A 26,584-nucleotide genomic window follows, 5' to 3' on the forward strand; every position below is an offset into this window, starting at 1 on the left:
AATGGAAGACCCAGAGTTACCTCTGCTGCAGAGGATAAGTTCATTAGAGTTACCAGCCTCAAAAATTCCAGCCCAAATAAATGCTTCACAGAGTTCAAGTAATGGACACATCTCAACATCAACTGTTCAGAGGAGACTGTGTGAATCAGGCCTTCATGGTCGAATTGCTGCAAAGCAACCACTACTCAAGGACACCAATAAGAAGAAGAGACTTGCTTGGGCCAAGAAACATGAGCAATGGACATTAGACCAGTGGAAATGTGTCCTTTGGTCTGGAGTCCAAATTTGAGATTTTTGGTTCCAACCGTCGTGTCTTTGTGAGACATGGTGTGGGTGAACGGATGATCTCAGCATGTGTATTTCCCACCTTAAAGCATGGAGGAGGAGGTGTTATGGTGTGGGTGTGCTTTGCTGGTGACACTGTCTGTGATTTATTTAGAATTCAAGGCACACTTAACCAGCATGGCTACCACAACATTCTGCAGCGATACACCATCCCATCTGGTTTGGGCTTAGTGGGACTATCATTTGTTTTTCAACAGGACAATGACCCAACACACCTCCAGGCTGTGTAAGGGCTATTTTACCAAGAAGGAGAGTGATGGAGTGCTGTATCAGATTACCTGGCCTCCACAATCCCCCGACCTTAACCCAATTGAGATGGTTTGGGATGAGTCGGACTGCAGAGTGAAGGAAAAGCAGCCAACAAGTGCTCAGCATATGTGGGAACTCCTTCAAGACTGTTGGAAAAGCATTCCAGGTGAAGCTGGTTGAGAGAATGACAAGAGTGTGCGAAGCAAAGGGTGGCTATTTGAAGAATCTCAAATATAAAATATATTTTGATTTGTTTAACACTTTTTTGGTTACTACATGATTCCATATGTGTTATTTCATAGTATTGATGTATTCACTATTATTCTACAACATAGAAAATAGTAAAAATAAAGAAAAAACCTGGAATTAGTAGGTGTGTCCAGACTTTTGACTGGTACTGTGTTTGTATATATATATATATATATATACAGTGGGGAGAACAAGTATTTGATACACTGCCGATTTTGCAGGTTTTCCTACTTACAAAGCATGCAGAGGTCTGTCATTATTATCATAGGTACACTTCAACTGTGAGAGACGGAATCTAAAACAAAAATTGTATGATTTTTAAGTAATTAATTTGCATTTTATTGCATGACATACAGTGGGGGAAAAAAGTATTTAGTCAGCCACCAATTGTGCAAGTTCTCCCACTTAAAAAGATGAGAGAGGCCTGTCATTTTCATCATAGGTACACGTCAACTATGACAGACAAATTGAGAGAAAAAAATCCAGAAAATCACATTGTAGGATTTTTAATTAATTTATTTGCAAATAATGGTGGAAAATAAGTATTTGGTCACCTACAAACAAGCAAGATTTCTGGCTCTCACAGACCTGTAACTTCTTCTTTAAGAGGATCCTCTGTCCTCCACTCGTTACCTATATTAATGGCACCTGTTTGAACTTGTTATCAGTATAAAAGACACCTGTCCACAACCTCAAACAGTCACACTCCAAACTCCACTATGGCCAAGACCAAAGAGCTGTCAAAGGACACCAGAAACAAAATGGCTGGGAAGACTGAATCTGCAATAGGTAAGCATCTTGGTTTGAAGAAATCAACTGTGGGAGCAATTATTAGGAAATGGAAGACATACAACATTTACATTTTTACATTTTAGTCATTTAGCAGACGCTCTTATCCAGAGCGACTTACAGGAGCAATTAGGGTTAAGTGCCTTGCTTAAGGGCACATCGACAGATTTTTCACCTAGTCGGCTCGGGGATTAGAACCAGCGACCTTTCGGTTACTGGCACAACGCTCTTACCCACTAAGCTACCTGCCGCCCCAGACAAGACCACTGATAATCTCCACTGATAATCTCCCTCGATCTGGGGCTCCACGCAAGATCTCACCCCGTGGGGTCAAAATGATCACAAGAACGGTGAGCAAAAATCCCAGAACCACACGGGGGGACCTAGTGAATGACCTGCAGAGAGCTGGGACCAAAGTAACATAGCCTACCATCAGTAACACACTACGCCGCCAGGGACTCAAATCCTGCAGTGCCAGACGTGTCCCCCTGCTTAAGCCAGTACATGTCCAGGCCCATCTGAAGTTTGCTAGAGTGCATTTGGATGATCTAGAAGAGGATTGGGAGAATGTCATATGGTCAGATTAAACCAAAATATAACTTTTTGGTAAAAACTCAACTCGTCGTGTTTGGAGGACAAAGAATGCTGAGTTGCATCCAAAGAACACCATACCTACTGTGAAGCATGGGGGTGGAAACATCATGCTTTGGGGCTGTTTTTCTGCAAAGGGACCAGGACGACTGATCCGTAAAGGAAAGAATGAATGGGGCCATGTATCGTGAGATTTTGAGTGAAAACCTCCTTCCATCAGCAAGGGCATTGAAGATGAAACGTGGCTGGGTCTTTCAGCATGACAATGATCCCAAACACACCGCCTGGGCAATGAAGGAGTGGCTTCGTAAGAAGCATTTCAAGGTCCTGGAGTACCCTAGCCAGTCTCCAGATCTCAACCCCATAGAACATCTTTGGAGGGAGTTGAAAGTCCGTGTTGCCCAGCGACAGCCCCAAAACATCACTGCTCTAGAGGAGATCTGCATGGAGGAATGGGCCAAAATACCAGCAACAGTGTGTGAAAACCTTGTCAAGACTTACAGAAAATGTTTGACCTGTGTCATTGCCAACAAAGGGTATATAACAAAGTATTGAGAAACTTTTGTTATTGACCAAATACTTATTTTCCACCATAATTTGCATATACATTCATAAAAAATCCTACAATGTGATTTTCTGGAATTTTTTGTTCTTATTTTGTCTGTCATAGTTGACATGTACCTATGATGAAAATTACAGGCCTCTCTCATCTTTTTAAGTGGGAGAACTTGCACAATTGGTGGCTGACTAAATACTTTTTTTCCCCACTGTAAGTATTTGATCACCTACCAACCAGTAAGAATTCCGGCTCTCACAGACCTGTTCATTTTATTTCAAGAAGCCCTCCTGTTCTCCACTCATTACCTGTATTAACTGCACCTGTTTGAACTCGTTACCTGTATAAAAAACACCTGTCCACACACTCAATCAAACAGACTCCAACCTCCCCACAATGGCCAAAACCAGAGAGCTGTGTAAGGACATCAGGGATAAAATTGTAGACCTGCACAAGGCTGGGATGGGCTACAGGACAATAGGCAAGCAGCTTGGTGAGAAGGCAACAACTGTTGGCGCAATTATTAGAAAATGGAAGAAGTTCAAGATGACGGTCAATCACCCTCGGTCTGGGGCTCCATGCAAGATCTCACCTCGTGGGGCATCAATAATCATGAGGAAGGTGAGGGATCAGCCCAGAACTACATGGTAGGACCTGGTCAATGACCTGAAGAGAGCTGGGACCACAGTCTCAAAGAAAACCATTAGTAACACACTACGCCGTCATGGATTAAAATCCTGCAGCGCACACAAGGTCCCCCTGCTCAAGCCAGCGCATGTCCAGGCCCATCTGAAGTTTGCCAATGACCATCTGGATGATCCAGAGGAGGAATGGGAGAAGGTCATGTGGTCTGATGAGACAAAAATATAGCTTTTTGGTCTAAACTCCACTCGCCGTGTTTGGAGGAAGAAGAAGGATGAGTACAACCCCAAGAACACCATCCCAACCGTGAAGCATGGAGGTGGAAACATCATTCTTTGGGGATGCTTTTCTGCAAAGGGGACAGGACGACTGCACCGTATTGAGGGGAGGATGGATGGGGCCATGTATCGCGAGATCTTGGCCAACAACCTCCTTCCCTCAGTAAGAGCATTGAAGATGGGTCGTGGCTGGGTCTTCCAGCATGACAACGACCCGAAACACACAGCCAGGGCAACTAAGGAGTGGCTCCGTAAGAAGCATCTCAAGGTCCTGGAGTGGCCTAGCCAGTCTCCAGACCTGAACGCAATAGAAAATCTTTGGAGGGAGCTGAAAGTCCGTATTAACCAGCGACAGTTACAGCGACAGCCCCAAAACCTGAAAGATCTGGAGAAGGTCTGTATGGAGGAGTGGGCCAAAATCCCTGCTGCAGTGTGTGCAAACCTGGTCAAGACCTACAGGAAACGTATGATCTCTGTAATTGCAAACAAAGGTTTCTGTACCAGATATTAAGTTCTACTTTTCTGATGTATCAAATACTTATGTCATGCAATAAAATGCTAATTAATTACTTAAAAATCATACAATGTGATTTTCTGGATTTTTGTTTTAGATTCCGTCTCTCACAGTTGAAGTGTACCTATGATAAACATTACAGACCTCTACATGCTCGGCAGTGTATCAAATACTTGTTCTCCCCACTGTATATATATATATATATATATATATATATTTAAAATAATATATATTTTTCTAAAAAATATATATGGGGGATTGGAAATGATGCAGACAATTACATTGATGGAAGCCGCAATCTATTTGCAATGTTAAAAAATACTTTGTCCCAATACTTTTGGTTCCCTCATGGGGGGGACTATGTACAAAAAGTGCTGTAATTTCTAAACGGTTCACCCGATAACGACTAAAATACCCTCAAATTAAAGCTGACAATCTGCACCTTATCCTCATAGTCATTGTATCATTTAAAATCCAAAGTGCAGGAGTACAGAGCCAAAACAACACATGGGAGCTACAATGGGTCTATAGGGCTTTGGTAAAAAAGTAGTGCACTATATAGGGAATATGGTGCTATTTGGGACACAAACGGTAACTGGTGACTTAACCTCAGCCTTTTCCTGTGTTCCGGAACCCTATAGCTGCTGAACACTACCTCACAGCTGGGTCTTTGATTGACAGCTGTTCCGCCCACTCCGGTGGGTGGGAGGTTGTCCTGATTATGACCATATATGGAATTTCAACGCTCTCTCTCTCTCTTCTACTTCACCTGAGGTGTGGGTGCGTTGTCAGGTGAGTAATCAGGACAACCTAGTGGACATGAATCAGATGACACACACACACACGGTCTTATCCTGTGATTCACACACTACATGTTGGATCACAGTCAGTGGTACACCACATCCTAACAGAGGAAGACCATGCTTCCTCGTGTGTGTGTGGTAGATATGGTAGAGACAAAGGGATATGGTAATTATCTGAGTGGAAAGACACCTGGGATGAAGCAACACTCTCTCAGTGCTCCCACCCTTGTTTACATCCCCCCCACACACACACACACACACACACACACACACACACACCACATTCCTCTGGATACCAAAGGAGCGACACGAGTACTATTCAAATAACTATTTCATATGAAATTACACGTTTGTACTGTATACCCTCACAACAGACCAAACAGACCCAGACAACAGACCAAACCAACCCTGACAACAGACCAAACCAACCCTGACAACAGACCAAACTGACCCTCACAACAGACCAAACCGACCCTGACAACAGACCAAACCAACCCTGACAACAGACCAAACAGACCCTCACAACAGACCAAACCAACCCTGACAACAGACCAAACAGACCCTCACAACAGACCAAACTCACCCTCACAACAGACCCAACGGATTTCTAGTTGCTATACCTCTTAATCTGTTTATGTGTACAATAGTCTCTTGTGACAGATGTAGTTCTGAGTGCTGAGATAACCATGTGTACATGAGTAGATATATATACCACTACCAATTAGTACAGTGTACTAACAGTTTGTATACCTCAATCTGGTTATGTGTACTATATCTAAAGAGGACATTTGATTCTGTAAGACATCTTCTCAGGGTGTTCCGTGCAACAGTTCAGTACGATTGCTTGTCATGATTGTTCAGAACTAACAACATTACTGGGGTATCTATGTGTGTGTGAAGTCCCAAATGGCACCCTATTCCCTACATAGTGCACTGCTTTTGACCAGAGGGCGCTCTGTGGTTATCGCTTGTGTTCCCTATCGATCTGTGTTTGTGTCAGGGTGTACATCAACCAGTCCTCCCATCAGGCTTGTGATTGTCAGAGAGATAGTGTGGGTGTTTTTTTTTGCTCCGGTGACAGCAAGTTCAGGCAGGGTGTGTGACGGAGGAGTGGAGAGGAGGAGAGTGGAGAGGAGAAGATAGGAGAGGAGTTCCCAAAGCACCTAGCACTCAGAACACATAGAGGAGACTGCACAGATCACCCAGGAACACAGAGGTACACGCCAGGTAAGACAGCGCTCTCTCTTTCTCTCTTTCTCTCTTTCTCTCTTTCTCTCTTTCTTTCTCTCTTTCTCTCTTTCTTTCTTTCTTTCTTTATTTCTTTCTTTCTTTCTTTCTTTCTTTCTTTCTTTCTTTCTTTCTTTCTTTCTTTCTTTCTTTCTTTCTTTCTTTCTTTCTTTCTTTCTTTCTTTCTTTCTTTCTTTCTTTCTTTCTTTCTTTCTTTCTTTCTTTCTTTCTTTCTTTCTTTCTTTCTTTCTTTCTTTCTTTCTTTCTTTCTTTCTTTCTTTCTTTCTTTCTTTCTTTCTTTCTTTCTTTCTTTCTTTCTTTCTTTCTTTCTTTCTTTCTTTCTTTCTCTCACTCTGTACTTTCCAGTATTCACTAAAGTATGTTAGTTATGTATAAATGCTGTTACGTTGTCTGACTGAGTAATGTGTTGGAGTTCTGATTTACCACAATGCTAAACCAATATTAGTGAACTTGACAAAAATCCACAGTAGATGTGTACATCTCTAACCAATCAAATGGTTCACATGTTACAGTTACCTGTTACCAGAAGGAAACGTTTAGCTACTGTTTTAGATATCTATGACTTTGAGTTTTCATATGAAATGGTTTGACAACAGTCTGAGTTAATTAACATCGACATGGATATACAGTTATAAACGGTTGTCATGGAGATAGTCATGATGTGACTCATAGGTGTACATTCCAAATGGCACCCTTATTCCCTATGTAGTGCACTACTTTTGACCGGGGCCCATTGGGTTCTGGTCAAAAGTAGTGCACTACATAGGGAATAGGGTGCAATTTGGGACACACTGTAGAAGCTGGCAGTGTTTGAGGCTCCAACGAGAGAGTAAAGAGTCAAAGTCTGAGTGAGGCTGGAACCAGGAGTCTCTGTTATCACCATCATAAATTGAACACACACAGGTGGCACGTACTTGCGCGCACAGACGCACAGCTACTGACACAAACACACACACACACATAGTGAACTCTATGTCACCTAGATGAGATGATGAGATGGAGTGACAGATGGAGTGACAGATGAACACACAGAGAAATAAAGTACTGTAGCGTTGAGGGAATATTATCTAACACATTACTGTTGTATCTCATCCAGCACAATGCTTCTTCTTTCTTATTTCATACTGAATCAAAATCACCCCATACACAACCTCTGCTGTGTGTGTGTGTGTGTTTGTATGTGTGTGTATGTGTGTGTGTGTGTGTGTGTGTAAGCTGTCTATGGAATTCTCTAGTACAGAGAATGAGTATGAGATCATTTATCTGGAAGAACTACATGAAGACATTAATCCCTTTCTTTCTCTCTCCCTCCTTTCTCACCGCCCAGCTTTAAAGACATAAAAACAACAACAGAGAGCTACGTCGCATCGCGAAGGAGAGAGACAAAAGAAAGAGAAGAGAAGAGAAGAGAAGAAGAAGAAGAAGAGAAGAAGAAAAGATGGTGAACGGAAAGAGTTCCGGAAAGAGTTCCGGAAAGAGTTCCGTCAGGGCCCCAAAGTTCCTGGACAAGAGTTCTGGGTTCTACGGTCGCCTGGACGAGCCCGAGATGGGAGGAGAGGGGGAGGAGAGGCGGAGAGAAGGGGACTGCGGGGGATCGTGCCCAGCCACAGAGCTCTCTACGGGGGGAGAGACGGACCAGGGAGAGCATGGGGTGTTTGACTTTAACCAGGGAATGATGGAAGACGATGACACCACTCTCCTCCGAAGGAAACCCAGCCGGCTTAGCTCCCGCTGGAGAAGAAGCTCCAGAAAGGCCCAACCCCAGGCGATCTCCCCCAGGGAGGAGGACCCGATCCTGGGTACGGAAATGGAGGCCCCTGTCCTGGAGGTCACCGCGGTGGAAGTGAGGAGGAGCCGCTGGAGGAGGAGCACCAGGAAGAAACAGGAGGCTGAGCCCCAGACGGTCTCCCCCACGGAAGAAGGCCCGATCCTGGGTACGGAGATGGAGACGCAGACCCCTGTCCTGGAGGTCCTGGAGGTGGAGGTGAGGGTAGAGACTGAAGAAGGACAGAGGGAGAAAGAGAGGAGAATGGAAGAGGAGAGGATGCTGGTCCACTTTGCGATCCGAGAAGAGGCGGATGACCAGGTTCTGATAAAGGACAAGAAGAGAGGGAGGGAAGAAGAAGAGGAGGAGGAGGAGAGGAAGATGAAGGGACAGGAAGAGATGAAGGTGATGAGGAAGAGGAGCATGCTGAAGAACTACCGCAAGGTGAGAGAGAGCGAGAAAGAGAGAGAGAACGAGAGAGGATGGTAGTGTGTGTGGTGCCTTCCAGGTACCCTTGGAAAACCTCCACTTGTTATTGTTGTAGCAGCAGCAGCAGTATCCAGGTTTACCCTTCCTGCCTAGTTCCAATTTAATTAACAGAGAGAGGACATGGATTACTTAACACATATCCCCCCCAACGCCGCCCCCGCCGTGGAATTCTCCCAGAGAGAGGAACAATTAATTAAAGTTCCATGTTCCACAGGTACATTCTAAGAACAGCAGCCAGTAATTAATCAGTTATGGAAACATTTATATGACCCTTTATGGCCATATTATTAACGATCTGGTCAGATTCCAATGAATGATCTGTGTACGTCACTCAGCCCATGAGCTCAGATGCTAAGTTAACTCTGTAGGCCATTTTAAAATCTATTTCTTATTTTATTCATTTGACAGACAGTTAGGCCTAATGTGCCAAAAACAAAGACAGATATTATCGCTATAGGAACATTACTATAGTAATATTATCGCTATGGTAATGTTATCGCTATAGTAATATTATCGCTATAGTAACATTACTATAGTAATATTATCGCTATGGTAATGTTATCGCTATAGTAATATTATCGCTATAGTAATAGTCCCAGGACAACTCCTTAGCTAGTATCAGGTGACACACCTGTTATCTCCCCACCTGCAACCCTCCCTCTCCTCTCCTCTCCTCCCTTCCCCTCCCTAACCCTAACATGTTGTCTGTTTGCTTTATGAATCCATCCCCCTCTCCTCCCCCTCCTCCCCCCTTCCTCCATATCTCCTCACTAATGTTTTAGGAACAACCCTGGCGTCTCTCTCTTTCTTCCCCTGACTGTTGTTTTGTTATCTTGCTCTCTGTTTGCTGTAGAGGGGGGCAGTGATGGACTGACAAGATACGCTTTCGTTCCTCTGTGCTCTTGGTCACCGACCTTGACTCAAGGGGACATCAGCGGGGAGAACACACACACACACACACACACACACACACACACACACACACACACACACACACAGGTGACATTCCTCTGCCTTACTATCTGACCCCAGATCGTTGTTTGAGGGCAGTGTGTGTATAGCCCCACCTCCTCTAAACCCACCTCTTAACATTCCACTAGCGATCAACCACCAGGCCAACATTCCTTTCTGATTACACAGAGGTCAGGGGTCATGTCATAAGAGAGACACCAGGAAGAACACAACATAATTTATAACTGCATCAAATTAATAATGATACACATCCACTCTGAACACATAAACTGGGACGGGGCGGCAGGTAGCTTAGTGGGTAAGAGCGTTGTGCCAGTAACCGAAAGGTCGCTGGTTCTAATCCCCAAGCTGACTAGGTGAAAAATCTGTCGATGTGCCCTTAAGCAAGGCACTTAACCCTAATTGCTCCTGTAAGTCGCTCTGGATAAGAGCGTCTGCTAAATGACTAAAATGTAAATGTAAATGTACCAAGTTATCTTGTTCTGGTCTTGACTGGATCATGTTCCAATTCAAACGTTTTCTTTTGTGACCACATTTGTTAACAATGTTTTTATCAATATCAATCAAACAATGTTTTCTGGTCACCTGTATTGATGACTGATTATTAATTCTATCCCCTTCAGACTTTCGACCGAGTGTTCCGTCGAGGGTGGGAGACCTTCATCACTAACCTGTACAGCGTGACGCTCACACCTGACTCATCATCATCATCATCATCACCATCAAAGGAAATGCACCATGCCTCAGCATTAGCAGAACACAGATAGAAGGATTCACAAACGGCACAAACCTGTTCATCTAATCTGTAAACTGCAATTGTTCCAATCAGATTATGTAACGCCCATATTGTAATTTGAGATTGAGGTTGGCTTGGACAGAGTGTTCCATTTGTGTTCTCAACTCAACGCAAATGACCTGTGTTCACCTCCAATGTATGGCTCGATTGATCAATCAATCAGTGATATTGATCTAGTACATACTGGTTTATCAGTGATCAATATGAACAGCACCTGATTAACACCAGGAAGTACACCCCGTTCAACTCAGTCTTATTCTGAATTCCAAATGGCACACTATTGTACTAGTGACTAAATAGGGAATGGGGTGCCATTTGGGTTTAATACTTCCTCACAGGGTGAGGTTCAACCTCTCTGGAGGACTATCTGTAGGATGGTTTCAGTGTTGCACAACCTGAAGGATATGTTTGAGAGGTGTGACTGTGAACTCCTTGACGACCATGTGTGTATGAGAGAGAGAGAGAGAGAGAGAGAGCGGCAGAGAGATTGTTGTGTTTTCATTGTGGACTTTAGAATGGCGAAGCCTGGTACAGGAGGCCATGTGCCTATTGAACATATCCAAAGTGTGTTACGTTTGTTTCATAAAAGGAGAATGTTTTCAAAACATGAAATTAACTAACCATGGGGGACATGAGGGCACGAAATAACGGTCTCAAACGTTGGTCCTCTGATGTTATCTAAAAGGAGGTAGCACACAAACACATTTAATACATTATTTATTAATAAAAAGTATAATTTATTGGATCACTTTGCACACTTTTCTGGGTAATCTCTCAATAATATTTTACCAAAGAGTTTATTTATTGTGAATTATTGGCCTAAATCATAATATCCAATATCTCTCTTGCAGCATTGAAGTCAAGCTCAGAATCATATGAGAGCTATACTGAGCTAGTGGAGAAAAAAATGTTTCTATATTGTACGTAAATGACTAAAATTTTATATTTTGTTTAAAAATCTATCCTTTGTTTAACTTTTGCCATCTTGTCCTAAAATAAAATATGCTTTACAATAAGATAATTTGTCAAATATATTTTGTTTGCATCTTTCTTCATCCTCTTAAGAAAATAAAGTTTTTGGTCAGCTGTATAACGCTATGAAAGATGACAGATGAAATACATGTAGCCATGTCGCGTCACGGACAGCGCCTAGCGACTGTTGCTACAGCATTTACAATCCTTGAAGTAACCAATAAAAATGCAAAATGTTATATTTCTTTGATTTCATTGGCACATTCAAATAAAAAGTATTTTCCATTCGAGAAAATTATGCAGTAGCTAAACTGATTCAGTTGATAATTTTACAAATTCTGCTAATAATATCTCCGTTGATTTGACCAGCGATGATGAGTTGCCGTCGTCATTTCATACTCTGCGTCCTCTTATTGCTATTTCATGAAGGTAAATAACTTATTAATTCCGGAATTAATTGGCTAGCAACATTTGCCAACGTAACGTTAGCTAGCTAGAGCTATCAAATAACCTTTAGCTATGCTAAGTGTCACACTCAGGCTTGCTAGACTAACGAGTAACGTTAGCTGTGATTGTTTGAAAAAGAGAGCTGTCAAATTAGATCGAATAAAATACCAGTTATTATTGCAATTGAATTGTGTGGAAATGATGACGCTTCTATTGGCCATAAATTATTACACAAACACCGCTCTATAAATGATCACCCAAACACAATATAGCTAATAATATATTGTGTCAACAATCACAAACAATAGCCTATGTTGTGTCAATGATGTAACGTTAACGTTGTCTACTAGATTAGATGTAGATCATTGACATTGATGTTGTACTTGCTACACTACAGCTCCTTAGCCACTACTTAGCCAGATATTCTGTATTCTTGCCTAGTCAGAGTATGGCTCAAGATGATTATTCTCAGCCCGCTGTTGCTCCTCTCCGCTCCTCTCCTGTAGGATCCCTGAGGTACATCCCATTCCCGGCAGCACCCATCAGCCCTGCTGCTTACACCGTGGAGCCACAGGGAGACCTCTCAACAAGCCAAGATTCCCTCACTCCTTCCCCATCACATCTTCTGATCCAAACTCACCACAATCCCACAGCAGCAGCAGCATCCAAAGACCAGCACAACACACCATCCCATCAAGATATTATTGATCCATCTGTATTTTCAACCATTGGCAATAGTGACCACTTTGACTCAATATCCACAACTTCTCCAAGTGGTGGTCTCAAATTCAATGCCAGCCGGAATGCCAGTGAACTTATCAATGATCAATCATCATCATCATCATCAGCCCCCGATATTGGCTACACTGAACAGATAGACAACGAAACTAAAATGGCGACCGCTAGTGGTTGGAATAACAGCAGTGACGTTACACCTTCCTCCTCTTCTGCTATTTCTTATATTGAGCTAAACAACTCTCTTGATGGAACCAACACTAGCCAGAGCAACGCTAGTGGCCACCCTGAAGATCTCTCTGTGACTGTGGAGGACTATCCTCATCCGAATGGATCTGTGGTGGTGCTGGAAACAAGTGATCCGTTAGCTGATCTGAACGTTGATCCTATGTCAGCCCCTGACGTCATTGACTTCGACACTCATCAGACAGATTCTGTCTCTTTCACTGATGACCTTGGCAACACAAATGTTAGTTTACATCATAACAACAGTAACGTTACTGTCACAGTAGATACTAGTGCAGTAGTTACTGAGGCGGCAGCGCTGGCTGAGCCGCCCACAGACTTGATGCTGGGCCTGGAGGAGGAGGAGGAAGAAGCCAGTGGCCATCTTAATACTACCCAGGATGCTTCACTCTCAGCCCCTCTGATCGACGATATTGATCAGGCTTATGACTCTGTGGCAACAGGTGACTATAATGTTAGTGCTGGGGCTAACTACTCGTCCTCAGTTGCTATTAGGGGCTTCAGCAATCAAATGGACTTCATAAGAGAAGACGCAAATGCTCACAATGAAAGTCAGGAAGCTGTTACCCTTTCCTCTTCCGCCATTGGCTACACTGAATATGAAGATTCCATTGAAGCGACCAATGACTACCAGAGTACTGTTACCAGCGGAGTTGAAGGAACGACGTCACCTACGGTTACTAGTACCAGCGTGGAGCGGAGTGGCGAGAACGAGAACCAGGAAGTGCTTCCTATTGCGTCTCCTATGATTGGCTATCATCCTGTTGAGTCTGTGGATTCTGATGAAAGCACCACAAAGTCAACTGTTGTGCTGAAATACATAGACTCTATTGACTCTGAATCTAGTGACTCTAACCACTATGTGAATGTAGCCAGCAGTGAAATAGCTGCCCACTCTTCATCCTCCTCCTCCTCCTCCTCCTCTCCTCTTGAACCTGACAGTGACCACCTCCAATCTGCTGATGATGCTAAACTAGCGGTACTAGGCTCTGGGTTGGAGGAAAAGGAAGAGGAGGAGAAGAGCAGCTGTATCTATGGTAACACCCCCGCCAGTCACCATCCCTCCACCACGGCTCCCCCCGTCGTCGTCGTTAAAAACACTGACGATGATTGGGGCTCTGCTGGAGTCAGTACCAATAAGACAGGTCACCAGGGTAACAGCACAGCAGACATTGAAGTCCCAACTGAAGTTAGAAGGACTGGTCAGGGAAACGGCAGCATCGTCTCCATGGTACCCTCTGCTGAAAGCACGGTCAGCTCTGTCCATGTTAACTCCACTGTCATGGTTCTATTTGACCACGGTGACAACAACAATAACATCACCACGACTCTGACCCCCACCAACTGCACCAGAGAAGGGGTTATTATGAGTACCACCGCCGTGCTTGAGGAACCCATAGGAGAGAGCCGCCGTGGGGCTACAGGTTCTCCCAGCAAGGCCCTACCCTCCACCACCACCACCACCAGCAGTCTGGAAGCCAAACAGGAGGAAAAGGACCAGAAAGCGTCTGATGCTCCAAAGAAGGCAGTGTCATTGTGGAACAGGGGCCGTGCGTTGTTACCTCGGTTTCCATGGATACGCAGGTATTAGAACTACGGATCTCTGGGACCGGAACAGTTCTGAGGGGAACAGTTCTGAGGGGAACAGTTCTGAGGGGAACAGTTCTGAGGGGATTAATGAAAGATAAGAGATATTCACATTTGTATTGTTTTTTAGATGGTGACATGGATGCAGTAGTTTGAGTGTTTAATGTTCTTCCATGTCCAATATGTTGTTGTAAGTTCCTAAAATATACATTTTAAATAAATACTCCTCAATAGTTACTTGTGTGTTGTGTTGCTCTTTGTCTGAACTGTCTGTTGTGCAGCATGCCTGCTGCTCCCGTTGATTAAACAGAACACGCATAGTCTATACCGCCATCTACTGGATATATGTAGGAAGTTGTTCATTTAAATGTCCTGAATTGATCATCAGGTTTACAACAACACACATACCGTAGTAAGGAGGTATACTACTGTATTTATCCTTCATTTATTCAGGAGATCATATTGAGATGAACATGTATTTTCCAATGAGACCTGAGTCTATCATGAAAAGCAATAAAAGCTCACCGAAACGACATGAGAAGTAATTAGCTTAGAGTATACACTACAGTTATGCATTGTACATAGCTAGACGTAGGCCTATATACTGTAGAACAAATCTTTATCCACAATGTGTTAGCCTGGTCCCAGATCTGTTTGTGCTATCCTGTTTGGCATGGCAAGAAGTTGTTGACGTGATAGCACAAACAGATCTGGGACCAGGCAGGCTAACAATCTGGACTGTAGCCTCTGAAACCACACTGGATCACGCTGACGGGGTCTATGAATCACTTCACGTATTACATTACAGATAAAGACGAACCAAATCAACATCGGACGTCTTGAGAAATTACAAAAATATCTAAGAAAATATCTGTCTGGTGGTAATGCCGGACAAACAAAAAAAAAGTATTAAAACTACAAGGAGATGTAATGTACAAGTTCAGTTATATCTTAACAGGAGTTGTGCTTGAGAAATCAAAAACATGAAGGAATGCTCTAGTGTTCTAGTGTTCTCTAATGCTTTTGTTCACAGTGCCTCTCCGGCAGATGAATGCCAAAAGCAGGTGAGGTGAGAACATCTTCCACTAATTTCCTGACTGCTTTTATCTGCTTGCACTGTGTATCCTACTGCAATTCACCTTTTAACTGAATGTATTGAATGCATTTGCTGTTTGTTTTGGTTGTGTTTCTGATTATTTTGTGCCCAATATAATTGAATGGAAAATAATGTATTGTGTCATTTTGGAGACTTTTATTGTAAATAAGAATAGAATCCAGTGGGGGGAAAAAAGTATTTAGTCAGCCACCAATTGTGCAAGTTCTCCCACTTAAAAAGATGAGAGAGGCCTGTAATTTTCATCATAGGTACACGTCAACTATGACAGACAAAATGAGAGAAAAAAAATCCAGAAAATCACATTGTAGGATTTTTAATGAATTTATTTGCAAATTATGGTGGAAAATAAGTATTTGGTCAATAACAAAAGTTTCTCAATACTTCTCATGAGGACCGCCACAGGAATGGAAGACCCAGAGTTACCTCTGCTGTAGAGGATAAGTTCATTAAAGTTACCAGCCTCAGAAATTGCAGCCAAAATAAATGCTTCACAGAGTTCAAGTAACAGACACCTCTCAACATCAACTGTTCAGAGGGGACTGTGTGAATCAGACCTTCATGGTTGAATTGCTGCAAAGAAACCACTACTAAAGGACACCAATAAGAAGAAGAGACTTGCTTGGCCCAAGAAACATGGGCAATGGACATTAGACTGATGGAAATGTGTCCTTTGGTCTGGACTGGAGTCTACATTTTTGGTTAAAACCGCTGTGTCTTTGTGAGACGCGGTGTGGGTGAATGTGCAAACATTTCAAAAAACCTGTTTTCGCTTTGTCATTATGGGGTTTTGTGTGTAGATTGATGAGGCAAAAAATAATTAATCAATTTTGGAATAAGGCTTTAAAGTAACAAAATGTGGAAAAAGGGAAGGGGCCTGAATACTTTCCGAATGCACTGTACAAGCTTCCTTCTTTTCACTCTGTCATTTATGTTAGTATTGTGGAGCAAGGGTTGGAACCGGTTCAGGGAACAGAACAGAAAACCAGAAAATAACAAAATTATTTGACAAACAGAAACCAAACCGAAAACTAATACTGTTCCGGAAACAAACCGTTATTTTAAAAGCCTGGGAACCGGTTAATAACATTATTTTATGTTCTGGGCATTTCTTTCTTTCTACATGCACGACAGCGTGTTCCAGTTCCCGCCAATATCCAGCAACTTCGCACAACCATTGAAGAGGAGTGGGACAACATTCCCAGGCCACAATCAACAGCCTGAGCAAAGGAGATGTTTGGCGCTGCATGAGGCAAATTGTGGTCACAACAGATACTGGCTGGTTTTCTGATCCACGCCCCTACACCTTTTTTTTTTAAAGGTATCTGTGACCAACAGATGCATATCTGTATTCCCAGTCATGTGAAATCCATAGATTAGGGCCTAAGGAATTTATTTCAATTGACTAATTTCCTTATATGAACTGTAACTCAATAAAATCTTTGAAATTGTTGCATGTTAAAAAACGCTGGTATCGCTTCACTTCGCAGCTGTGGTCGAAATGGATTCCCCATCAGTTCAGCCTGAATATCCTTCATCTTGATAGCCGCAAGCCACACTGGTAGAACTGGGGTGAATCTCTGGTAGGTAGAATGGTGAAAGATTTCATTTTCGTGCTTGTTTGTAATTAGCACAGCCAGACACAGAACATCACACGGGCATGATGACAAACAGTGAAAAACAAGCGTAAACAACGTCATTATTCAAGTTTGTGGGCACGCACCCTCTACCTAGCGGACGGTATCAGCATTCACTATGAATGCCGGACTTTATGGTTCACTATGAGCAGACAAATACACAGGAAGTCGAAACTTTCCGATTCTACCAGTGAAATGAAAATGTGCTAGTTCTAACTTGGGGTTTGGATAATTGTGATGTTTATGATTAAAATCGTAATGTTGTTAATATAGTAATGACTATATGGCGTGGCAGAGCCAGGGTGAAATCCCCCTTTATGACTGAAGCCTCTACCTTCCTCAGGACCTGTGATCATGCACCTGAACCGGTTTCAGACCCGAAGCCAAAGAACCAATTAGGAACCAACGACGACTCAAATGTGAATTATTTTGACCATTGACTTCACGCTGGAAGAAGAGTGTCTCGTGTCTGCTGGCGCCAATTTAAATTGGGACCTCCAAATACGGTTTGGCTTGAATTCCTTTATGATTGCCGTTCTCCCGACAGACCACCACGCAGTCCTCCACAGAGATGGTAACGGCGACTCCTCAACCCTTTTCCTAGCTACGGTACGGTTGGATTTGGATGTTGAACTTGCGGTCTGGCGAATTGCATTCCTGTGTAGTCTTGGCTTCAAACAGGAAACGGTGTTCGTTGATTACTAGGCACTGGTTCTCCTTGTTCATCACGATTCCTGACTGCCACTTTTTTTTGGTCACATTTTTCAAAAGTAGCATGAATCTTCCTCCTCCCCAACAAAAACCCATTCGACAGCGTAGCAAACTGAACACGTTCATAGTTACACGTGCTGTTCCATGATGATGCCATAATGATCTAAATTCATTGTCTCCCTCCGGATATATATATATTTTTTAACTGTCTTTATGATAAACTGTCTCTTTAGTTGATGTCCGGTAAACTTTTAGTTTAAAACAAGTCGGTTTTGACTTCTCAGCTCAAACTGTGGTTGTCATATTTCCGCATAGGCTACTTGTTTTGGCCCAGTGCTTAATTTGAGCCGGATCCTGGCAGCTTACCGGTTTCAACAGATCGGGTACCTCACGTGGCATGAAACATTTTTTCTCCACTTTTTGCAATGTAAAAAATGATAATAGAAGCCATCAAAGTTCATTCAGTTGCATCTTTGTTAATTCTCCTGTCTGTTCAGAAACAAATGAAAATCATTCAGAATAGCCTACTACACCTTGAGAAGGCCTATAATTTAGCCACAGAGGTTGTCACGAGAATTTCTACCTCTAATTAAACTCAATGCTTTGAATAATTCCCAGAGGGTGTAAGGCTCTGGTTTTAATCATGAATTAAACAAAGGTCCACAACCAGCAAGAATAATCTATATGTTTATTCATGAGAGCTCTGGCGCCAAAACACACACACACAGCTTTTTTTATATCCCTTCACACAAAGGAACTTTGCTCCGCCCACCTTTAGGCGGTCCTGTACATTTCCACAGTATAGAATGATTAACCAGTTTCTAGGTCCCCTCCCTCCTGGAATGTTTGTCTCAGCAGTTTCTAACTCCCCCCCCCTCGGTTAGTGGGTTTGTACTACATTATAACCCTAACAACGTTTACACAGTCATCATCAGTATCGGGGTGGAACAATCTTAGTCATAATCATAAACCTACAAATTCATCTATCAGAGGTTCAATAGCTTCTTTTTTTTTTTAATGGGGGTTTCCCAAACTTGGCCCTCGGGACCCCAAGGGTGCACGTTTTGGTTTTTGCCCTAACACTACACAGCTGATTCAATTAATCAACTAATCATCAAGCTTTGATCATTTGAATCAGCTGTGTAGTGTTAGGGCAAAAACCCAAAACGTGCACCCCTTGAGTTACCGAGGACCGAGTTCGGGAAACGCTGGTGTAGCCCAATAACAAGGCATAGCCTATAGTCGGGAACGTGTGGCAAATCTGTCAGTGAACAGCATGCAGACAAAACAGGCCTTTCCCAATATTTCAAATACAATCGCAGGAAAACACAGGTTGGAAAGCAAAATGGCTCCTGCTGAAAAGAGAAGTCTCTAATCTGTCAGCTGTAGGCTACCAAAACATTTGATCAACTTCCAAATTTTATTTCACAAAGTAAACAAGAGAGATAGGCTTTTGGCATGAACGTATCGGCCATCACCGGCGAGTGAGCTGAGCATCATTGGATGAGTCAGTGAAACTGGAAAGCATTTTTAAGACTACAATTTCCTCATATTGTAGCCTACAATATGTGTCTCTACACAGCTAGGCCTAGGCAATTGATGGATTCAAGACAAGGTCGTTTTTAGTGATCTTGGATTCTCAGTTTGTCAGTGTCAAAGTAGCCTGCCATTTCCATCATTTGTGTTTCCATACAAATCTTTCTCAATTTTATAATCAGAGTATGGGGAAACAGGAACATTACCAAAAGACTGGAAACACGATGTAGTAGTAGCCATAGCTGAAGCAGGAACACATCTACAACTGCTTACCGGCCAATATCTCTCATCTAAAACACAAGTAAACTAATGGAACGTATTGGTCACAGACAGACTTTCTTATGTCCAGGAGAGCAGAAACCTGTTATGAGCCAATCAAAGGGGATTCTGAAAAGGTCGGTCGGTCCACTCTAGATGGAATAATGTGCCTAGAAACTGTAATCTGTAAAGCACAGACCAACAGGGAAACCCTGTTGTCTTCTTTGACATGGAAAAAAGCTTATGACTTATTGTGGCGAGAAGGACTTCAAATGAAGATAAATTCACTAGGGATAGGGGGAAATTGTATAATTGGACTTTAATTTGTTTACTAGGTCAGACAATACAGGTCCAGATCTGTTCTACTCTCTCAACCAGTCATGAGGTGAAGAATGGAACCGCCCAGGGAAGCGTGATCAGTCCAACCCTATTTAACATAATGATTCATTATATTTCTGACACTGTCGGACCTGGGATTAAGACATCACTGTACGTTGACTATGGAGCAATATGGATGAGAGGCTGCAATGTCCCCTTTGTGACACAAAAAATACAGGAAGCGATCACAGGAGTGGAAGAATGGTCCATAAAATGGGTTTTTGTTTTTCTGTCCATAAAACTAAGTCTATCTTTTTCACCAGAAAAAGCATCCCAGCAAACGTGACCCTGTCATTATATGGACAGACCATTGAATGGGTTCCAGTTATTAAATATTTAGGGATGTGGTTTGACAGCACACTAACATGGAAACGCCACATAGAACAAATAATACTATGGTGTAAAAAAGCTCTAAATGCAATGAGATGTTTATAATAATAATAATAATAATAATAATAATATGCCATTTAGACTTACAGTCTGTTTAACCGGGTACTCATGGGGTGTATCCCGATCATCACTTATGAATGATCTAAATTTGACTATGGATGTATGGCCTATGGTTCAGCGGCCCCAGGGATATTACAAAAGTTTGACGTTATCCAAGCCGCTGCTCTAAGAATAAGATGTGGCGCATTTAAATCAACCCCCTTATCCTCCTTACAAGTGGAAATGGGTGAGATGCCATTCAGAATACGATGATAAAACCCGCATCACTAAAAGGACACGCCTCCACTCACATTGGGACGTCGATCCTGGAGGATTGCTGGCAATACTCAACCCCCATAAAGAACAAAGTCTTTGGATAGAAGATTGAAAAATGGGTCCAGGACCTGGGGGTGAAGGAGACCTTTGTGCGACCAACGGTATCGCTACCTTTGGTGCCACCCTGGCTCATGACACCCGCAAAAGTAGACTTTAACCTACTGGAGATGATTCAGGAAGGAGAGGATAAAGGGGTAGTAGGACTGTTGACAGCAGGGTATGTAAGGATAAAGGGTTGGTAGGACTGCTGACAGCAGGGTATGTTAGGATAAAGGGTTGGTAGGACTGTTGACAGCAGGGTATGTTAGGATAAAGGGTTGGTAGGACTGCTGACAGCAGGGTATGTAAGGATAAAGGGTTGGTAGGACTGATGACAGCAGGGTATGTAAGGTCACACATTTACCCGTGTCACAGGACACGTCTCAGCAGCCTTCACTATCCAAGACATACAGTTCACTCAGAAAAATAAAGGCAAACAAATAACCTTTCAGTATTTCACATTTTCTACATACATTTTAGTCATTTAGCAGACGCTCTTATCCAGAGCGACTTACAGTTAGTGAGTGCATACATTATTTTATTTTTCATACTGGCCCCCCGTGGGAATCGAACCCACAACCCTGGCGTTGCAAACGCCATGCTCTACCAACTGAGCTACATCCCTGCCGGGCCATTCCCTCCCCTACCCTGGACGACGCTGGGCCAATTGTGCGCCGCCCCATGGGTCTCCTGGAGTATTCACCTCCGACCTCAAGGCCTGTATCTTAGCCCTAGTCTGGATAGAAGAGAAGAGACCACCAACCTCAGTCCAGACTCAAACTCTGGACGGAGGTTACCACCCGCAGCAGGCCAGACTATTATTCCACATCTTACAGGCGCTTCTCAGGATCCAACACCAAGCCATAACAGTCAACTGTCTTTGCGTCCCGGCTCACGTGGGGGGTGCCTGGGTTGGGTCCCGTCTCACGTGGGCGGTGCCTGGGTTGGGTGCTGTCTCACGTGGGGGGTGCCTGGGTTGGGTGCCGTCTCACGTGGGGGGTGCCTGGGTTGGGTGCTGTCTGACATGGGGGGTGCCTGGGTTGGGTCCCGTCTCACCTGGGGGTGCCTGGGTTGGGTCCCGTCTCACCTGGGGATGCCTGGGTTGGGTCCCGTCTCACCTGGGGGTGCCTGGGTTGGGTCCCGTCTCACCTGGGGGTGCCTGGGTTGGGTCCCGTCTCACTTGGGGGTGCCTGGGTTGGGTCCCGTCTCACCTGGGGGAGCCTGGGTTGGGTCCCGTCTCACCTGGGGGAGCCTGGGTTGGGTCCCGTCTCACCTGGGGGTGCCTGGGTTGGGTCCCGTCTCACTTGGGGGTGCCTGGGTTGGGTCCCGTCTCACCTGGGGGTGCCTGGGTTGGGTGTGAAGAAGATAATGTAGGAACAACAGTGGATCAATATATTACTAATTCGTTTTTTCTTGACTTGCAGTGTATACAGGTGGTTCAAAGGATCCCATGAATGGGAAGACAGGAAATTATTCACCCCCCTTGGTATTTTTCCTATTTTGTTGCCTTACAACCTGGAATTAAAATTGATTTTTGGGGGGTTTGTATCATTTGATTTACACAACATGCCTAACATTTTGAAAATGCAAAATACTTTTTATTGTGAAACAAACACAATAATAAGACACAAAAACTGAAAACATGAGCGTGCATAACTATTCACCTCCCCAAAGTCAATACTTTATAGAGCCACTTTTTTCAGCAATTACAGCTGCAAGTCTCTTGGGGTATGTCTCTATAAGCTTAGCATATCTAGCCACTGGGATTTTTGCCCATTCTTCAAGGCAAAACTGCTCCAGCTCCTTCACGTTGGATGGGTTCCGCTGGTGTACAGCAATATTTAAGTCATACCACAGATTCTCAATTGGATTGAGGTCTGGGCTTTGACTAGGCCATTCCAAGACATTTCAATGTTTCCCCTTAAACCACTCGAGTGTTGCTTTAGCAGTATGCTTAGGGTCATTGTCCTGCTGGAAGGTGAACCTCCGTCACAGTCTCAAATCTCTGGAAGACTGAAACAGGTTTCCCTCAAGAATTTCCCTGTATTTAGCACCATCCATCCTTCCTTCAATTCTGACCAGTTTCCCAGTCCCTGCCGATGAAAAACATCCCCACAGCATGATGCTGCCACCACCATGCTCCACTGTGGGGGGTGATGAGAGGTGTTGGGTTTGTGCCAGACAGAGCGTTTTCCTTGATGGCCAAAAAGCTCAATTTTAGTCACATCTGACCAGAGTACCTTCTTCCATATGTTTGGGGAGTCTCCCACATGCCTTTTGGTGAACACCAAACTTGTTTACTTATTGTTTTCTTTAAGCAATGGCTTTTTTCTGGCCACTCTTCCTGCCCAGCTCTGTGGAGTGTACGGCTTAAAGTGGTCCTATGGACAGATACTCCAATCTCCGCTGTGGAGCTTTGCAGCTTCTTCAGGGTTATCTTTGGTCTCTTTGTTGCCTCTCTGATTAATGCCCTCCTTGCCTGGTCCGTGAGTTTTGGTGGGCGGCCCTCTCTTGGCAGGTTTGTTGTGGTGCCATATTCTTTCAAAACATTTTATAATGGATTTAATGGTGCTCCGTGGGATGTTCAAAGTTTCTGATGTTTTTTTATAACCCAACCCTGATCTGTACTTCTTCACAACTTTGTCCCTGACCTGTTTGGAGAGCTCCTTGGTCTTCATGGTGCCGCTTGCTTGGTGGTTCCCCTTGCTTAGTGGTGTTGCAGACTCTGGGGCCTTTCATAACAGGTGTATATATACACTGAGATCATGTGACAGATCATGTGACACTTAGATTGCGCACAGGTGGACTTTATTTAACTAATTATGTGACTTCTGAAGGTAATTGGTTGCGCCAGATCTTATTTAGGGGCTTCAGAGCAAAGGGGGTGAATACATATGCACGCACCACTTTTCCGTTATTTATTGTTTAGAATTTTTTGAAACAAGTAATTTTTTTCATTTCACTTCACCAACTTGGACTATTTTGTGTATGTCCATTATTTGAAATCCAAATAAAAATCCATTGAAATTACAGGTTGTAATGCAACAAAATAGGAAAAACGCCAAGGGGGATGAATACTTTTGCAAGGCACTGTATTTATTCCTGAGTTCGATATTAATCTATGCAAGAGATTAACAAATTATTTATCTGTACTGTATATTCAACAGAAATGGTTGCGATAATTGTTGGATTGCAATGGATAGAGGAGGCGCAACCAAAACGAGTAGTAATATGTTGGGCATCAGTGTTGTAGTTTAATATCTGGAAAGTCAGAACGTGAGGATTTATTGTTAGAAATAATGATGCTGTTGTTGGGGTTTACAAATAAATTGTATTGAAATTCAGTTCTGTTGGAATTCCGGCTCATACATGAGTTTATGGAAATTATATAGTAGATATAATAGCAAAAAGAGCAGTGAAAATAATATTGTGGATATACAGGTGCAGTTGGGTAGAGGGGAAATTAAAACATTGATTCGGAAAAATGGGTTAGATTGCTGGCAGAGACAATGGGATGAAAGTAGGAAGAGCAGACATGTTTATAGTACAAGGAAATCTGTACGGGAGGTGGTGTCATATAATGGGAACAGAAGGGAGGAGGTTATGTTGTGTAGGATGAGATTACTGCATATGGGATTGAATTGATCTTTGAAATTGATAGGAAAATAACCTCTCTCTCAACGTCAACAAAACGAAGGAGATGATCGTGGACTTTAGGAGACAGCAGAGGGAGCACGCCCCTATCCACTTCGACGGGACCGCAGTGGAGAAGGTGAAAAGCTTCAAGTTCCTCGGCGTACACATCACTGATAATCTGAAATGGTCCACCCACACAGACAGGGTGATGAAGAAGGCACAACAGCGCCTCTTCAACCTCAGGAGGCTGAAGAAATGTGGCTTGGCCCGTAAGACCCTCACAAACTTTTACAGATGCATAATTGAGAGCATCCTGTCGGGCTGTATCACCGCCTGGTACGGCAACTGCACTGTCCGCAACTACAGGTTACTCCAGAGGGTGGTGTGGTCTGCCCAACGCATCACCGGGAGCACACTGCCTGCCCTCCAGGACACCTACAGCACCCGATGTCACAGGAAGGCCAAAAAGATAATCAAGGACATCAACCACCCGAGCCACGGCCTGTTTACCCCATTATCATCCAGAAGGCGAGATCAGTACAGGTGCATCAAAACAGGGACCGAGAGACTGAAAAACAGCTTCTATCTCAAGGCCATCAGACTGTTAAATAGCCATCACTAGCCGGCTACCACCCGGTTACTCAACCCTGCACCTTAGAGGCTGCTGCCCTATGTACACAGACATGGAATAGGTGGTCACTTTAATAATGTTTACATACTGTTTTACTCAATTTCATATGTATATACGGTATTCTACTGTATTTTAGTCAATGCCACTCCAACATTGCTCGTCCTAATATTTATATATTTCTTAATTCCATTATTTTACCTTTAGATGTGTGTGTGTTGTTGTGAATTGTTAGATATTACTGCACTGTTGGACCAAGGAACACAAGCATTTCGCTACACCCGCAATAACATCTGCTAAATATGTGTATGTGACCAATACAATTTTATTTTATTTTATGTAGAAAGGGAGAGGTTGTTTGACAGGGTCAGAGAGGTTAGATGGGAACGGGGAGTGGGAGTGGGTGGTATTTTGGGTCGGGGTGATGGGAGTAGTGAGGTTTGTAGGGAATTATTTTATTCGAAATTCAGGGTTAGTTAAGAGAATATAGTGGCATAGATGGGGTTGTGCCTGGCCTCACACTCCTGTACAATAGGTGGCGGTGTATGCACCTGTCAGTTGGTTGGATTCACCAATAAAACTAAGAAGAAGGAGTACTCTCTTGGTAAGAGATCTTTTAGAGTGTATAAGCACAGAAGTATACCCAAAGATACATATTTATAACTAGGCCAAGCAATTTTTTCAAACTTCGGCAAACTGTCAAGTCCACTGTGTTCGTAACAAATTCTAGTTTTGGGAAAATAAGAATATTTGAGATCAGATGTTTCATTGGTGAGAAAATTGGCAGAATGTCAGCCCAGTTTCACCATATTTGGTGGTGAGAAAACGTTCTAAACGGATGCTTCAGCTTTATAGCCCCTGTGACGTGTTAAAAAGTTGCTCAAATTGTCCGTGATGAGATTCGAACTCAACCTTTGGGTTGCTATATGTTCGCGTTATAGGACCAACCATCCTTGTAACCATACCATACTAATTTGAGTATCCCGGATTTACCTTTTACTATGTTAGCTACGTCTAGTCTATGAGACCAGACTGGGTATACCCGCAGCTATTCAATAGCTTGGAGCAGCAAGCTTCTCCATCTGGGACGGGTGCTCTGGTGTCCGCCAACTCGGTTTAACTTGCGCCATCTCTTTTGGGGTTTGTCCTTGTTTTAATTACTTGTCGACCAGTATTGCGGCGCTGAGCGTTTGTTGAAGTTGTCTGTGTGACGTGTCTGTCCACCGGAACCCTCCCGGTTTAACCTTCGGACTCGGGGACCTCGCCTACTCTGCAAGATCGGTGCACCGGGGGAGAGACTGTGTATGTTTCGCACCGGCAGACTTGCAGTTCTCCCCTGAGAGAAAGCTAGGTGTCGCAAGGCGCACCACGCTTGATCTCTCACAGGGCGCAGCCATCTTGTGTTCCACGGTAAACGAGCTATGCAAAGTAGCTAGCTGGCTTAAATGAGAGGTGACCATTGCAGGACTAATGTTATAAGCACACTTTCTCCTAAATCCTGCCAACCTGCACACCCACGTATGAAGCAAGAAATAAACGTGGCGGGAGTTACAGCCGATCCACACGTATTAAGAAAGAACTGAGCTATAAACGTGTGCGTTAGATTGCC

At 43.5% G+C, this 26,584-nt stretch overlaps 1 protein-coding gene across 1 annotated transcript; it reads left to right on the forward strand.

Annotated features, from left to right (window-relative positions):
• Positions 1 to 6,156: 6,156 nt before the first annotated feature.
• On the forward strand, positions 6,157 to 11,318 carry LOC311112595 (uncharacterized protein). Its single transcript, XM_084155740.1, has 3 exons — positions 6,157 to 6,243; positions 7,592 to 8,473; positions 10,114 to 11,318. Exons 2-3 carry the CDS (start codon positions 7,703 to 7,705, stop codon positions 10,255 to 10,257), a joined length of 915 nt encoding a protein of 304 aa, XP_084011866.1. The 5' UTR covers positions 6,157 to 6,243; positions 7,592 to 7,702; the 3' UTR covers positions 10,258 to 11,318.
• The last annotated feature ends 15,266 nt before the right edge of the window (positions 11,319 to 26,584 follow it).

The sequence above is a fragment of the Coregonus lavaretus genome (assembly GCF_964263955.1).
Source record: "Coregonus lavaretus genome assembly, chromosome: 39".
Classification (NCBI taxonomy): domain Eukaryota; kingdom Metazoa; phylum Chordata; class Actinopteri; order Salmoniformes; family Salmonidae; genus Coregonus; species Coregonus lavaretus.

Bases quoted from the DNA above. Each gene is read 5' to 3' on its own strand.
- LOC311112595 (XM_084155740.1), top strand. From the start codon at position 7,703: ATGGTGAACGGAAAGAGTTCCGGAAAGAGTTCCGGAAAGAGTTCCGTC. The intron at 8,474-10,113 runs GTGAGAGAGAGC...TATCCCCTTCAG, and splicing joins TGCTGAAGAACTACCGCAAG to ACTTTCGACCGAGTGTTCCG.